Source organism: Symsagittifera roscoffensis, chromosome 8 (genome assembly GCF_963678635.1).
Source record: "Symsagittifera roscoffensis chromosome 8, txSymRosc1.1, whole genome shotgun sequence".
Lineage (NCBI taxonomy): Eukaryota > Metazoa > Xenacoelomorpha > Acoela > Convolutidae > Symsagittifera > Symsagittifera roscoffensis.
In genome coordinates, this window is record NC_087069.1 from 42,696,047 (window position 1) to 42,711,197 (window position 15,151).

At 32.5% G+C, this 15,151-nt stretch overlaps 2 protein-coding genes across 6 annotated transcripts in view; both read left to right on the plus strand.

The window, feature by feature from the left end:
* LOC134853084 (UDP-GalNAc:beta-1,3-N-acetylgalactosaminyltransferase 1-like) overlaps positions 1-11,097 on the plus strand; it is a 31,692-nt gene extending 20,595 nt beyond the window's left edge. For 2 of the 3 annotated variants that reach the window (XM_063869022.1, XM_063869021.1), the window contains 4 exons: positions 4,563-4,689; positions 4,915-5,077; positions 9,278-9,795; positions 10,584-11,097. In XM_063869022.1, the coding sequence (XP_063725092.1) occupies positions 4,563-4,689; positions 4,915-5,077; positions 9,278-9,795; positions 10,584-10,817 (1,042 nt within the window). In that variant the 3' untranslated portion in view covers positions 10,818-11,097. Of the gene's footprint in view, positions 1-3,592; positions 3,841-4,562; positions 4,690-4,914; positions 5,078-9,277; positions 9,796-10,583 lie in introns of those variants that run through there. The other variant, XM_063869020.1, reaches the window with a different exon arrangement.
* The window catches only part of LOC134853083 (conserved oligomeric Golgi complex subunit 3-like), a 115,887-nt gene that overhangs the window by 33,800 nt on the left and 66,936 nt on the right, over positions 1-15,151 (plus strand). The gene's annotated exons all lie outside the window — the stretch shown is intronic.

A 15,151-nucleotide genomic window follows, 5' to 3' on the forward strand; every position in this document is an offset into this window, starting at 1 on the left:
GTTCTGTGATGGCGGTATCATCGTTTGAATTTTGAGGTCTAAAATTTTTTCGTGCTTGTGAAATTAAATCAATATTATGTGTGAAATAATCTATTATAAACCATGCCAAAATTTTTTGTAAGTCATGTTTTGTATGTTGTGAAACTTCATCTTTAGTGAAATTTTCTTTAATTATATTTAGAAAACTAGAGAGTAGTGTGATTTCATGTCGTACCCTTATATGTTTAGATGTTTCTGTCGGTGAGACATTTGGGATTGGGATTTCGTTTTCTAATATCGAAATATAACTATATATTATTGCAAAAACTTCATTGGTGAATATGGAGTTTGCTCTTTGTGAGTTATGATATTGTATGCTTTTTATATATTCTGAGAATACTTTTGAAAATTCTAAATCAAGATCGTCTGTTTGAATTACATATTTGCGGTGATTCGGGTTTGGTGAGGTTAATTCTATGGTGTAGATTCCGTAGTGTTGTGTCAAATTACATATATCTTTCAGATAGTGATCAATAATTTGTCTTTTGATTTTTACATCTGGGAACTCTGTTTTACATGGGCTGATTCTGGGTTCAAACAAATTTAGTAGTAAATTCTTGCAAAGTATATGCTGTCCTCTATCATTGGTTGCATCTACAATGAAGGGGAAGATATCATCATCATCTGGACTTTCTTCACCTGGGGTGTGCGTTGAGCTCATTTTTTCGTTTGATGACTGTTAATATGTAATTATCGATGTGTCTAATTGGTTGATTCCAATTGTATAAGTGTACTGGTTTGTGTTTATATTGCTTTTTTATTCTTCTTTTTCCTCTTTTTGATGAATTTGAAGTTGTTTCTGAGTCGGAAAAATATAATTGATCGTGAATTGGGCAATTTTTGTCTATTGATTCTTTTAATTTATAAAGTTCGTCTAAACTGCTGGTTTCTGATTCTGAAAATGCGTTTCGGTTTTTGGAAAATCTTTTTCGTGTTATTTGTCTTTGTTTGGTTATTATTTTTCTTTTTAGTGTTTGTCGTTTTGTTCTAATATATCCAACTGTTTGTGTATGAGGTGTGATTACAAGGTCGTATTTTTTGTTATCTATTTCACAATTGTGTAAAACGATTGTTTGTTTATTTCCTAGGTTTTTAAATGACATAAGGTTTAGGATGACGGATGCAAAAGGTTGTTAAATGATTTCTATTTTCTTAGACTGTTAGTCCTTACGGTTTTTTGGTTAGCTTAACCTGGGTCTATTTGTTCAGGGTTGGAGAGAAAAGTATATCGATTCCGAAGAATGATTTTTTACTTTCTCGTGGCTAGTATAAGCTAAGGTGTTAACTTACTTAATCTTACTTAAGGGTAGTGATTGTGTTCAAGGGTTGGAGAATAGTAAATCGATCCACAAGGTTCAGGTATAATTAGAACGCGAGTAGTTCGTTAGATACTATTTTAAACTTACTAAGTCTAAGATTTATCCTGGGTCTGATAAGAGGAGGGTTCAAGTGAAGGATGAATAACCGAAGTTCTTCACTGTTTATCCTAATTTGAATGGTTAGTTTTGTTGAAAAATTTCTATTAGTCCTGGGTTTTTAGAAAGGGTTGGATAGTGAATCGACGTTTGAGGTCGTTAGACACTAGCTAATGGGTGGGGGAGAACAAAATTGTTCTTTTTGATCCAAGGATAGGCCTTGATGATCAAGTTTTAAATTTAATTAAATAGAAAATGATTTAAGATCCAAGGATAAGCCTTGATGATCTGGTTTTAAAATTAAGTGAATTTAAGTTTAAAATGATTTAAATTTGTGTAAAGAAAAGATTTAGTGTTTTTATGATATTAGTGAGCTTATGAATGCTGTTATGTTTAGGTGATGAAGCTGGAACAACAGGATGATTTATGATTACTAACCGTTTATTGTCATGCTACTAATTTTTATTTTGATTTTTCAATAAATATTTTCCAAACATGTTTTATATAATACTGCAGAATTTTAGAAAAACGATCTGAGATCTTTTTATCAATCGTTATTGTATATTAATATTTTGTTTAGCGCCTGAAATGATCATGAAGATTGACTTCAAGATTTAAGTTTGCAAATGAAAATCTAAATTCATTGCTAATAAGATTCTAAATATAAAAGTTTGTGTTGGCTTTTGCCGTACTATCATATAACTATTTGGTAAGTTTCTACTTTGTCGTATGTCGTCTCTGGTTCGAGGTCTTCTTCCAATTCCGGGTAGTTCTCTTATCGTTCGGAATATTGGCTTTGATCTATTGAGTCGTAGAGACATTTCGATTAAATTATCTTCGTGTAAAATTTTGTAAATGTTTTGTCTAATTTCTAATCTATTATTGGTTAATTCTAAGCTACTAAGGTCTTGTTCGAGACTTATGGTCGCACCAGATGAGTTATAATCGATGTGGTTAACTCATAGAGTAATTTCGGATAGGGTACACCGTCTGCTCGTCACGCTATCTTATTTTCGGCCGGATAGATTCGTGCAACTTCTTAGTCTAATACCGATCCAATCTTACTCTTATACTTATCTAGTCTCAGGTTGTTTAACTAGTCTCTTCTAGGCTCAATAGATCTAGGGTATACTGGTTTATTGCGGCTGCTGAAGTCTTCTTGGAGAGTCAACTAATTTCTAAGTTAAATTCAAATCTCTCTGGTGCTGAAATTACAAGTAATTTCAGCACTTACAAATAAGTGGATTGTTAGTCAGATGGATCATGATTGGTTAATATTAAATACTTTACATTGGTAAAATATCTAATTTATCCAATCATAAAATATAGTTTAGATCAGGTTCCACCCTTTATTCTTAAAACAAAACAATTTATTTTATAAGGCGACCAAATTTATTTATTTCAAATCATATCATCAAACAGTGGCTTGCATTGTTGAAACTCAACTGCATATCGCATCAGGGTCGTGGACTCCGAATTCTTATCTTACTAATTTTCAAATCCATCCATAATACTAAAGCTACAATTATTTTGAGTTTTTCAGGAGATTAAATAACTGCTTATCCTATCAATCAACCAAAGACTATAACAACTGCAACTTTTTTGATTTCATTATCCTTTTGAGTCATAATCCTCTATTGTTGTACCATAGAAAGAAGTACTATTACAAAACAGCCCAAACTGCACAATAACTCATTTCTTTAGCTTTAGTCATCTGATATCACCAGTAAAAAAAACAACAAAAAATTTGTGACATCGCATTTTGTCACCGTCTCCGCCTCGCAATCGAAAGGTTATTGGTTCGAGGCCCATCATAGTCAGTGCACGTTTTTGAGGGCGTGGCAACCTTACCCGGCCCTGAAATATAAACTTAAAAATGTATGTAGTTCGTAATATAAAGGACAACAGCTACTAAATTTTTTCAATACCAAAGTACAATTAGAACCAGGAGGTTAACATCAAACTTCGAATGCCTTGTGGTCGTTTCTTCTTTAAGGAATTTGTTTCAAATAAAATTGTTTCGTTTGTTGTAACTGTTTTTTACCGTCTTTCGTACAAACTTGTTTTCTTTATTTATTAAGATTGTTTTGTAACGTTATTTTGTTTAATGCTCAATATAAAACTCTTACCAAAAAGTAGAAGTGATTTGAGTTTTTAAATGAACGCAAAACATCAGCGAGAAGCCACATTTTGAATAATTTATTAAAGTACAAAAATTACCAATTCAACTGGTATCTTGGTTAGACTATTTGTTTCGTATTTACGTACAGAATTATTCATACGATTTACTTTCGAAGATAGGAGAGCATCTAAACACTGAATCCTCGATGATTACTTTCAAGTTTTGTTTTGGATCACGGCAAAGAAATATTCGAAAACTTACTGGGTACGTATTTTTTTTTACTATACCTTATAGAAAAAGGTAATGACAAACTTGGCAGTTTGCAGTTTACAGTACTTCCTTCACGTTTTTGGACAGTTTGTATTAATAAATATTTTTAGCGCCAAGTGAATTTTCAACATCTCGTTTTTGGACAGTTTGTATTAAAGAATATTTTAGCACCAAAAAAACTTGGCCGGCATGGGGTCGAATCCCTGAGGGGAAGGGAGCGTCCACCCCCCTTTAATTCGCCCCTGGCTCCGAGTGAAGTTTTAGAGGATATATGCGATATGCGGTAAGACTTTAAGGACTTACATAACAATCTCCTTAAAGTCTCCCTATAACAACAAAATACAGTAAATTAGCTCTAGAGCTTTCTATTGAGAATTATAATTTGGCTGCACTCTGGATGAACCAAAATTCGACAATTTTATTCTACTTAGGAAGGGTAGGGGGGGGGGGGGGGAGATCTGACTTTAAGCATGTTGCGTTAAGCAAGTACGCATTCGCATTCTGAGACATTGTGCGCATACTGAAAGGGTCTTTATTCGGAAAAAAATCGAGATTGATTTCAAAAAATAGACAAGCCAAGAACCTTTGGGGTCTATTGAGATTGTTTTGAGTTATATTTGAGATACATTGTACATTGAGAAATAACTTTGAGTCTAATTTGGAAAAGAGTTTCTGATTAATTTCAAAATAACAGAAGTGAATTATTTTTGTTTCAGCATTTCGCTCCTGACATGTCTTCTTGTGATACTCTATTACAATAATCGTATAGATCACTTCATATCTGGTAGCAGGAACCGTGTAACGAATGAAGATAAGCTAAAATCAACGGAACTTATTTTCAAGGTAAGGCTAGAATGTGTGTGGCCATGTGAAGTTGTTTCCCAAAGGTGGTGGAGCACAATGCAAAAGTAGCTCACCCGTTAAACCATTAAAGATATCCATCTTGTTTTTTTCCGGGTCTGTTTGCTGTGTAAAAACTTTGCCAATTTTGGGTTACCCGCGGGTTTTTGATGAGATTTTAATAATCATCAAAATCCCTCCGTGAGTTACATCCGGGAGGTGTTTCAGAAGGTGCTAATAGCTGTTCCGAGTGTGCTCTCACGAGTAGAAGAGAGACGAGCCGTTCGTGAGTCGTGGGGAGATTTCTCTTCATGGCCTAACTGTGAAGTGAACCTCAAACTGGTGTTCTACGTCGGAAACCCGAAGGATGAGGGGGAGAGAAATATTCTAAGTTAGTTGATTTCTTTTTTCAAAATTTTTTCACAATTGGTAGGGAAGAAATTTTAAAAAAATAAACAAATGTTTTGTAAGTAGCTCAAAAAATTTCAACCACAATTTTCAAAAAACGAAGCAAAAATTTTTCCCCCTATTTGTGTTATTTGTTGTCTTGAAAAGATCTGACCAAAAGCTGAGAACTTTGAAAATTTCAACAGTAATAGTAAACAAGACTGCTCGTATCAGGGCGAAGCCCTGAATGTTTCGACTGCCTTTTAAGGTTTACGGAGCAGCAGTAATAACATAAAAAAATTAAATGAAATAAAATAAAATGAAAATTTTTTATGAAAATCATCCCCCCACACGCCATATAAAGTACAAAAGATAGATTTCATTCCTTGTAGCAAATCAATAATGGCAAATAAGCTTCGTTCGACCAATTTGGAACGATTTATAGGACGGATTAAATCTCCGCTTACGCGTTACTAGCGTGAATTATATCGCGGGTTAATTGTCCCAAATTGGTCAAAATGACAATCTTTAAACCCTCATAACTTTACGAAAAATGATCACAGGTGAAATATCTTTTCAAATTTAAGCTCAGGACAACAATACTTTTTGAATGATATAAAAAAGTTCCGTCGAAAGTGGCTAGTTAAAAAGTCGAAATTTGTCTGAAGAAACACAAACCCACCCCGAGCACAAATATTCCGTTTCTTTCGTATCGAAAGTCGGAACAATGAGGCTTATTCGATCACAGTTTTCATCAAAAATGAACAAGAAAAAACATTTTAAAAACTTCTATAAATTTAATTGAAAAGTTTGCAGTTTTTTAAGATTTTTTTTTAAGAATGACAAAATATTAAAATATTTTCAAAAATACAAAAATTATTTTCTGGAGTAACGCGCAGACCTCGTCATTGAAAAAAAATGTTTGGAATTTCGTCAATATTCGAATCACTACTGCGAAGTCTTTCAAATGACGTATCTCTCAATCTATTCCGATGATGATTTGGTGCCTGATTAGGAAAGAACACGCCTTGCAGTTTTTAATTAAGCCCTTAAATTTAGTTTTACTCCAATAAAATTAGATTTTGAAGCGTTTAGTGCCATTTTTGGTATAAAAAATTCAATCAATCAAGAGAAGAGTTGCAAAAAATTGATGAAATGGTCAAATTTTTTGAAGAAAACTGCTGTCCATTATGCTCCTTTCGCTATGACTTTTATTATGACAAAATCTCAGCTTACACTTGATTTTTCTTGCGCACAAAAAATGACACTCAAATTTTTTCAAAAACAAACATTGTACGTAGTTCTTGCAAGAGATCTAACTTGATAAATGAACGAACTGAAAAACCAAAAAACTAACGTGATGAAACTTAGCAAATTGAAAGAACTGTTGTATTTTGAAATAGAAAAAGAACAGATGCTGTTCTAAGACACACAAAAATTCTATATATCGGTACTCACTGTCAACTTTTTTCTTTATCTAAATTTTCAGTTGAAAATACAAAAAAAGTATACCACATGAAGTTTGGCTTAAAAAAACTACCATAATATAGAATGCATTTTCGCAAAAAAAAAAACGAAACAAACCTGCTCTCTACCATCTCTGTCTCACCCACTCACATTGGCTATAAAATATTCCAAAAAATATTAAAAAACTGGAACTTTTTTGAAAAAATTTCGACAGCTTTTTTGAAAACATTTTTTTTTAAATTTGATTCGTGTTTGAAGGCATCTTTGTCTATGTAACTGCATTTTGAGCTGAGGTATTTTGAATCGAGTGTTAAAAATGCACTCCAGGCCATAGTTTGATCCCACTTTTTCAGAGAGTTTGAAGCAAAAAAAATGATGTTTTTTCAAAAAAAAAAATAGTTTAAAAAATGCAAATTAACGAATATAAGAAAAATGTAGCCTTTTTTTCATAATCTTACAATTACGCGGATTGTTGTCTTTGACTATCAGTCTTTTTTTCTCATGCCTAGGTTAAATTTTTCAGCTGTTCTCTTTTGTTTCATAACACATAACATGCATATGAACTTTCTATCGCATAATGGTTCTCAGTCTGTTTTTCTTAACCGTATTCAACGAAAGTTTTTGATGCCACTTTTAAAAATAACCCGGGTTGAAGCCTCAGAGAAAATCATTATTTTTTCAAAAACGTATTAGTAAAAAATCAGTTCTGCATCAGATTCTGGCAGCTGGCAATTTATCGCTGATCAGAGATAAAAAGAGAAAAACCGCATTACTGTAACAGTACTGAATCAGTACTGTTACAGTAGTGTTTTTATTCTGCTATTTTTTTGATCAGAATAAGTTCACATGTTTTTTTCTGAAAATTCTGTGCTCGGAACAAAATCAGAGATTTTGTTCTGTTAATTTTATGATCAGAATTGGAATCAGAAAAAAATCACAGCAGCACTTTTTTGTATAAAAACTCAAAAAAATCTCAAAAAATACCAAGTTTCACGCTTAGGCACAAACGTGACCTAAATGAAAATGTTTCATTGGGCTGATTTCAAAATTTTTTTTGGCCTTCTTATTGAAGATTAATCCAAGATTTACAAAAAAAGTAGAAAAACTCTCTTTTTCCAAACTCAATTGTAAAACAATTTGAATTTAGGCCAATTATGATTCTGAAAAAGTCGAACGAAACTAAAAAATGAAAGTGCACAAATAAATTAGAAGCAACCAATGAAATTGCGCGTAACTATGTATCATCAGAATAAAAATCAGAGAGAAAATTTTTCTAAAATTTCCTGATAATTATCATTCTTAACGCAATTTTATGCTAACAGATTTAATAATTTAACTCACCAAATTAAACTCCTATGAATCAGAAAAGTTTAACTAGCAATCATAAATTTTTGGTCTAAGAATAGATCACAATTTTCAAATTTTCACGATTAAAGACTTCAAAAATAAAATTTTCTCTAGTGAATAAACTTTAAAAAATTCAACGATTGCCATTTCCATGGACATTTGTAATAGTCAAACAAAACATTATAGGAATCATATAAACAGTTGAGCTGGAAAAAAAATGTCGAACAGCCTCAGATTGAATTTTTTGGGCCAAGAGTTTCTTTTTTCTGATATCAGTTTCAAAGCAATTTCAGCAATCAAATGTAACATATTGTGAATAGATTTGTTAGTTATCTAAATTAGACGAACGAAATATCATAAGCTCAATTAGACGAATTGACACATGTTTTCCAGCCAAAAACATGTCGACAACCTGCAACCAGGATACCAATCATAGATCAAAACAAAGAACAAGATAACGTTTTTTTTCTGCGTATTGTTACCAAAAATTGCCGTGTTTCCAGGCATTTTAGGTGCTCAAGCCTTTCAAATGCCAACGCAACCACAATTCGATTTTTTCTCAAACAAGAGCTGCGTTTTTAGGTTTTTTTTGGCTGATTGTTAGCTGTGGCGGGATGCACCAATTAAAAAAAGATCATATTTTTACCAAAAATTCCTGTGTTCCCAGGCAAATTCATCTGTTCAAGCTTTTTAACTTCTAAAGCTAACCACTTTCTATTTTTTGCAGAAAAAAACTGCGTTTAGGCCGTTTCTAGCACAATCGTTATAAATCAGGGTATTTTAATGAATTTTTCCTTTTTGTAACGACACGTAACATACATTTGAAATTGAATCGAAACTTCGTAAAAAGTTTCCATTTGTTTAAAAAAAAAAACAGAATAAAACTGTAATCTAACAATAATGTTACAGTTCTTGAACAGTACTGGCCATTTTTTTTCCTGTTCAATCTCTTGGTCAGGTGAAAAACAGAGTAAAGTTCCGATTTTACACAGGACTAAATTTTGTTTAAAAAATGTTGTTTTACTTGAACAGTACTAATAACCTCTGCGACTTCAACCCGGAAAAGCTTAAAACTACCCGAAGGCTTTGCCAGCGACAATTTTTTGTTAAAATACATGTGTTCGAAAGAAGTTCAGAAAAATTTCGTAGAAAAAAAAGATTGAGCTATAAAACGGGAATTGTCTGAAGAATAAAAACGGAATTTATCTGAAGAAAAAAAAGAACAGTTAAGTTTGGAAGCAAGAAGGGCATTTTTTGTTGAATAATAAGTTAGGGCTGGTTAATGGGTTAACCCATTCATCAAAATTAACTTCGCTCCTTGTTTTAATAACTTTTTTAACATTTCCAAGTGACTGCTTTTTAATCTGCATCACAATTTACCAACTTTCAGGGAACGAGCTGAGAGAATTCGGAGACCTGGAACTGCTCAATTTCACTGAAGGGTATTACGGCCTAACCGAGAAAACAAAGCTGATCATACAATCAGTAGCACACAAAGCTCAATTAGACGAAATATCATTCGACTACTTAATCAAAACAGACGACGATACCTTTGTTAATATTCCACTTATTTGTGCTAACTTCGCTAATTTCGGCCAAGCTAATGTTTACGGCGGAAATTGCCATATGAACAGTGTGCCTTACAGAAAAACGTCGAAAACTTACAATCCGAAATTTATTGTTACTTCTGAAGAATATTCTAGAAACTCTTACCCGCCGCATTGCGAGGGCGCTTTTTATTACATGTCGAAAGATTTGGTATCCAAGTTAAGCTCAGTAGGGTTCAAAAATGGGCAGTATTTGAAATTTGAAGATGTTTATGTGGGATTGGCTTTCGAAGCTGCGGGAGTTACTTTTCGTGAACTTGAAAAACGCAACTACAATTATTATTTTCTCTTTTCATTTCAAGTAAGTACATTAAGTTCTTCAATGAATCACTTCTGCTAAATTGTGATTTTTTTTCGTTCATGTAATAAACTGAAATTAAAAGCCCTTTAGTGAATTTTTTTCCAATTGTCATTATTAGCGTATAAAAGAAAGAATTAACAAACTTGCATGTTTTTGGGTCTCTAAAAGCCTAGAAACGATTCCAAATATAACAAGACTGCTCGTATCAGGGCGAAGCCCTGAATGTTCCGACTGCCTTTTAAGGTTTATGGAGCAGCAGTAATAACATAAAAAATTTAAACCTTTTTAATGAAAATCATCCGCCCACACGCCATATAAAGTACAAAAAGATAGATTTTGTCCCTTGTAATAAATCAATCATGGCAAATAAGCTTCGTTCAACCAATTTGGAACGATTTATAAGACGGATTAAATCTCCGCTTACGCGTTAATAGCACGAATTATATCGCGCGTTAATTGTCCCAAATTGGTCAAAATGACCAAAATGGCAATCTTTAAACCCTCATAACTTTACGAAAAATGATCACAGGTGAAATATCTTTTCAAATTTAAGCTCAGGACAACAATGGCTTTCGAATGATATAAAAAATTCTGTCATAAATGGCTCGTTAAAAAGTCAAAATTTGTCTGAAGAAAAAAAAACCCACCCCGAGCACAAATATTTTTTTTCAATTGAAAAGTCTTTTTCATCTTCGTTGTTTCCAAAACGTTGAAAATTGAAAACAAAATCAAAACTTGGCAAATTTTTATTTCTTGCACATTTAAAAACAAATATCTTTTTATTTCAGAAAACGTCTGGATTTGAAATTGGGTATTCGACTTCATTTCTCAAGTTCATTTGGGCTTTTCATCCAGTTATCACGTTGAACAGACTGAAAGAAATGCACCAAACGACCATTTCAGTTCACACAAGACTTCGAAAAGAAGGCGTGAACATTTTGAGTGAAGATGAAGATTTCAGCTCGAAAGTTCAACGGTGGTTGTTACGTAAACCAGAACCGATTAGATATCAACCGAAATAGCTCAGCAACATACAATCTAGCTTACTGCTTCAAATATGTGTCGAATTCTTTATTGTTTAATTTCATAATAATCACTGCTTTCCATTTACTTAAATGAATTTCTATTTCTGCAAAGCTATCAAAAACCTGCATTTAAACTGGCTGTCTGCTTTTTCGTCTTGAAATCCATATCATTGCTGCAAATATCTATCCAAGTTATTAACTTGTTTGTGCTTTAAAAAATTGTTTGATCTATAAATTTTATACTTCGCCAACTGTAAACCTCCAATTATTGCCAAATATTGCCGGTTTTGGTGAATTACCAATAACAATTTAGTTTCAATTAAAAGTAATATAATTTTGATTTTTTCATAGTCCTTTATCTAAAAATGAGAAGAAATGTCAATTTCTGTATATTCACATCTCTTACTCTCAATTTTGCAACAGGGGTTTAACTTAAAAATTTTGAATCAATCAAGCAAACCCCCGGCCAATCCATTCTCCTCTTTCCAGGGAAAGATAGCTCAAAACAGAAACGTGAGGCATGTTTATAACCACGTAAAATTAGCTTCTTTTTTCTGACGCCATTCGTCAGAGTCTCTAACGCTTGAATCACGAAATCAAACTCAAAAATTGGTTTCAGAGTGAACAAAACGACCAAAGTATTTGCATGTTAGGGCGATTTCAATTGAAAAAACTCAATTGAAAAAATTCAATTCAAATTAAACAAAAACCATTCAACTACATTTTTAAGTTGGTGGAATTTAATCACAAAATTTCCTGCTGCCATTTGCTAACAGCTTTTTCCGGACCAAATTCAGCTTTCGAGAGATGGAACGTATCACCAACAAACAATAAATAATAATGATAAATTAATTTCCTAGTATATGCAAACAAATACAGTTGCGAGAACGTCAATAGCGTTTAGGCTGTCAGGTGACCCCTCAAGAGGAAAGATATTAATGCTAATCAAAATATCATGAATTTTATGATTATTTAATCACCCAGAAATGTCTTTCTAAATCCAGAAAAAGCAGTCAAAACATTTTGTTTGATTACCGAGTTGATTGGAGAAAGCAAAAAAAAAGAAAAGAAAAGAAACAACACTTCCCAGAATAATTCTAAAAAGACATTTTCTATGATTTGAGGTTCTCGAAACTGATGAAACAGTTTTTTTCTTGAGTCCTTTCTTCCTATTAGTCCCTAAAAAGCAGGGTTCAACCATATCCACGTGTACCAAATTGTTAGTACAGTCAATTGTGTGTTCTTCTACCAAAACATTTGCCAATGTTATTATTAGTTCATATATGTCAAGTTCTCTACGAGTAAATATTTTGTAAATCTTCACTATTCGTAGAGTTTCCGTTTTTTTTGCGCTATGTCAACATTTTTTAATTCAGTTAATTTGCCAGACTAAATAACAGCATTCTATATTGTAACGCTGGTTGGATGTAGAGTGCTGTTAATTGAATGATGAACGGTGTCAATTGCAGTGGACAAATCCTTGAAGATACAAGCCACACCATATTTTGCTGATAAACTTTTCGATATTGTCTCAATAACGTTCAAGAGTGCATCCATTGTTGATTTTTCATCAATATCATTAAAATGGTTTGGCGTCAAAACTTTTTGCTTTTATACTAATTTTGTCATTCTCTCGCATATTGATTTTTCAGGCACTTCACTGATTACCGGAAGAAGAGAGTCTGGTCTGTAGTTTTCACATTTTTCTTTATCATTTCCTAAAAACCGGTACTACTCGGGCAACTTTCAAAGCTCAAGGAAATTACTGCTGCTCAAAGCAATGATTGAACAGCCTGGTAAAATAACTAGATAATACAGGTTTTTTTGTTTTCACTAGACCATTTTTTAGATTTCACAGTCCGCTTGTTTTTTTTGTTTTTCAAATTTTTTCAAACACAAAAAAAAAACAATTTGATCACTTTTTTTCTGAAAGACCATTGACTTAGTCATTTTCTGTAGATTTCTAAAATCATTGGTAAAACTTTTACAAGCTATTTTTTGAATTTACAAAGTGTTTTTTCGATTTGTCAGGAACGAACTCTGCTCTCTGCTTAGTGTCAACAACTTCAAAAGTTTTATGGCTAAATGGAACAAACAATTTTAACTGTCATTTGATTGTTCTGTTTTGTTTTCGTTGTAAGTGATTTCAATTATCTCGATTAAAAATTTTGCGTTTTCTCTAAAGTTTTTAGAAAAAAGCCCAAGCTCCTTGAGTTTTTTCACTCAAGAGTTCATTCTGAAAATACTTTTTTTCTTGCTGAATTATTTTTTTTACCAGGTTGTTCACCCTATTTTTGTGATTAGGGCGGAAAATGCTTTGTTTTTCTGGTAAAATTTCATTCAATGCTGATAGTAGATTTTTATAAGTTTAGAAGTTAGGTCATAAATGAAGTTTGAGAAAAGTTATTTTTCAGTTATTTGTAAGTCTTTGTAAATCAAAAAGTAAAAGTCCAGTTGTTTTTTTTTCGATTGAAGTGAGTTTGTTCTGTTTCTTTAAGCCTCATCAATTTCAATTAAACACTATGATGATCTGATTTTGCAGTAACTATTGTTTTAGCTGAGCTAGAAGTATTAGGAAAAAAATATCGATCATCATGTGATTTCGCTGTTTTATTAGGATGTTTGTTTCTTATTTTGGTTGAAAGGCTTGAGTTAATAGTTTGCTTAGAAGCTTTTTTGTACTTTTGTTTTCTTCAATCATAGTTATCCTTATATCTCCACGAGTTATTTGTTGGTGTTTAGTGTGGTTTTTTCACTCTTTTTGCATGTGTTCTTCTAGAACGTCTAACGTTTCATCTATTCCAAATCTTGGCGATTTGTATAACACCAAAAAAAATCATTTTTTCTCCCTCGCTTAACAATTTGACCAAAAAATTGTCAGTGATATTTGTCGTCCACTTCATGATTTGATATTCGTGTTGTTTTTTGATAAGTTTTCTTTCGCCCCACCGTTTTTGCTCTTTTGTATGCAAATTTTTTTTGACATACATTAAAAACCAGGCTTTTTCATTTGTATTTTTTTTGCACCATGTCTCTGTTAATGCTATTGCTGTTGGTTTGCTTCTCAATGCTGAATGAAAAATTTTTATGTGAGTAACGTTTTTATTTAGTTATCTAATATGTTGTAGAAACACGAGGCGCGACATGCTCTTTTTTGTTTTTTAAAATATTCAACTCATTTTGTTTCCACTGCAATTTCTGTTTTTTTTTTATTTGAAATGAGTAAAAAAAACCATGTGTTCGATTTAGTACCCTTCGATCCCAGTTTTCATTACAATTTTTTTGTTCGTGTGTGTTTAGTATAAAATTTGAGCCGAACTTGTAATTGAACTGCAGAAGTCGGAGTAGAACTTATTTAGGTTCTGAGCAAACCATGAGTTTATACGCACACAATTTTACAATACTTATATACTGATGTAGCACCAAAGCTGAAGTCACAGTTATAGCTTCAATTTCATTCTCGTTTGCAGGATAGTAATAGCCGAGGTCGCAGTGTTCCATCACAAAAAAAATTCACGTTATGACATGCAGTTCCTCAGAAGTCGCAGCAGTCAAATTTCGAGATCAAAAAAAGAGAAAAAACTCACAATAAAAAAAAACGTTATCGCTTTCATTCTTGAGTTTTGAGTTTTTTTTTCTGTTTTTAATGAAGTTTTATTGAGAAAACAAACATCCTATGAGACACAAAATTATGATTTCTGTATCAATTGCTGGGAAAGAGCTATAAAAACAACCAGGTTTCATCTTTGCTCTGAAAATTCAAAGTCTAAATCAGTACTCAAGCAGGTTAACAAACAGAATCTCTGCTAAACTCAACCTTACTGATTGAAATATAATTTCAGTTTATCTCCTTAGAAGAAGAAACTGATAGCCAACGAAAAAAAAAGATTTCGAGTTCATTTTAAGAACTATTTTACTTTAATTATTTCTTTTTTTTGTTATCCTCCGCTTTCTCCACAAAAGGCTTTTCTGCTCTGAAGTTAGAAACGCATACAAACTCACTGTTCGCTCCTCATTATCTAAAACTCGTCTTGTGTTTCCTTTAAAATTTGGTTTTAACAGCGGCCCCTATTTTTCAACTCGTTGTTGTTGCTCTCGAATGATCGGTTTTTTGAGAATTTCTAAGTCCTATTCAGTTTAAATCTTTGTATGATATTACGTGCCCGAGCTCGATTGATGTAAAAGAGACTTAAGCAAATTTTACTTTCTGTCAGCTGTTTGACATAAACATCGAACGGATCTTTTACCCAAATTGTTTTTTTGGTTGATCAGATTTTTTTAATTATCTTGGTTCAGTTTTTCCTTTTTTTATGCCTCGTGCTCAATGTTGA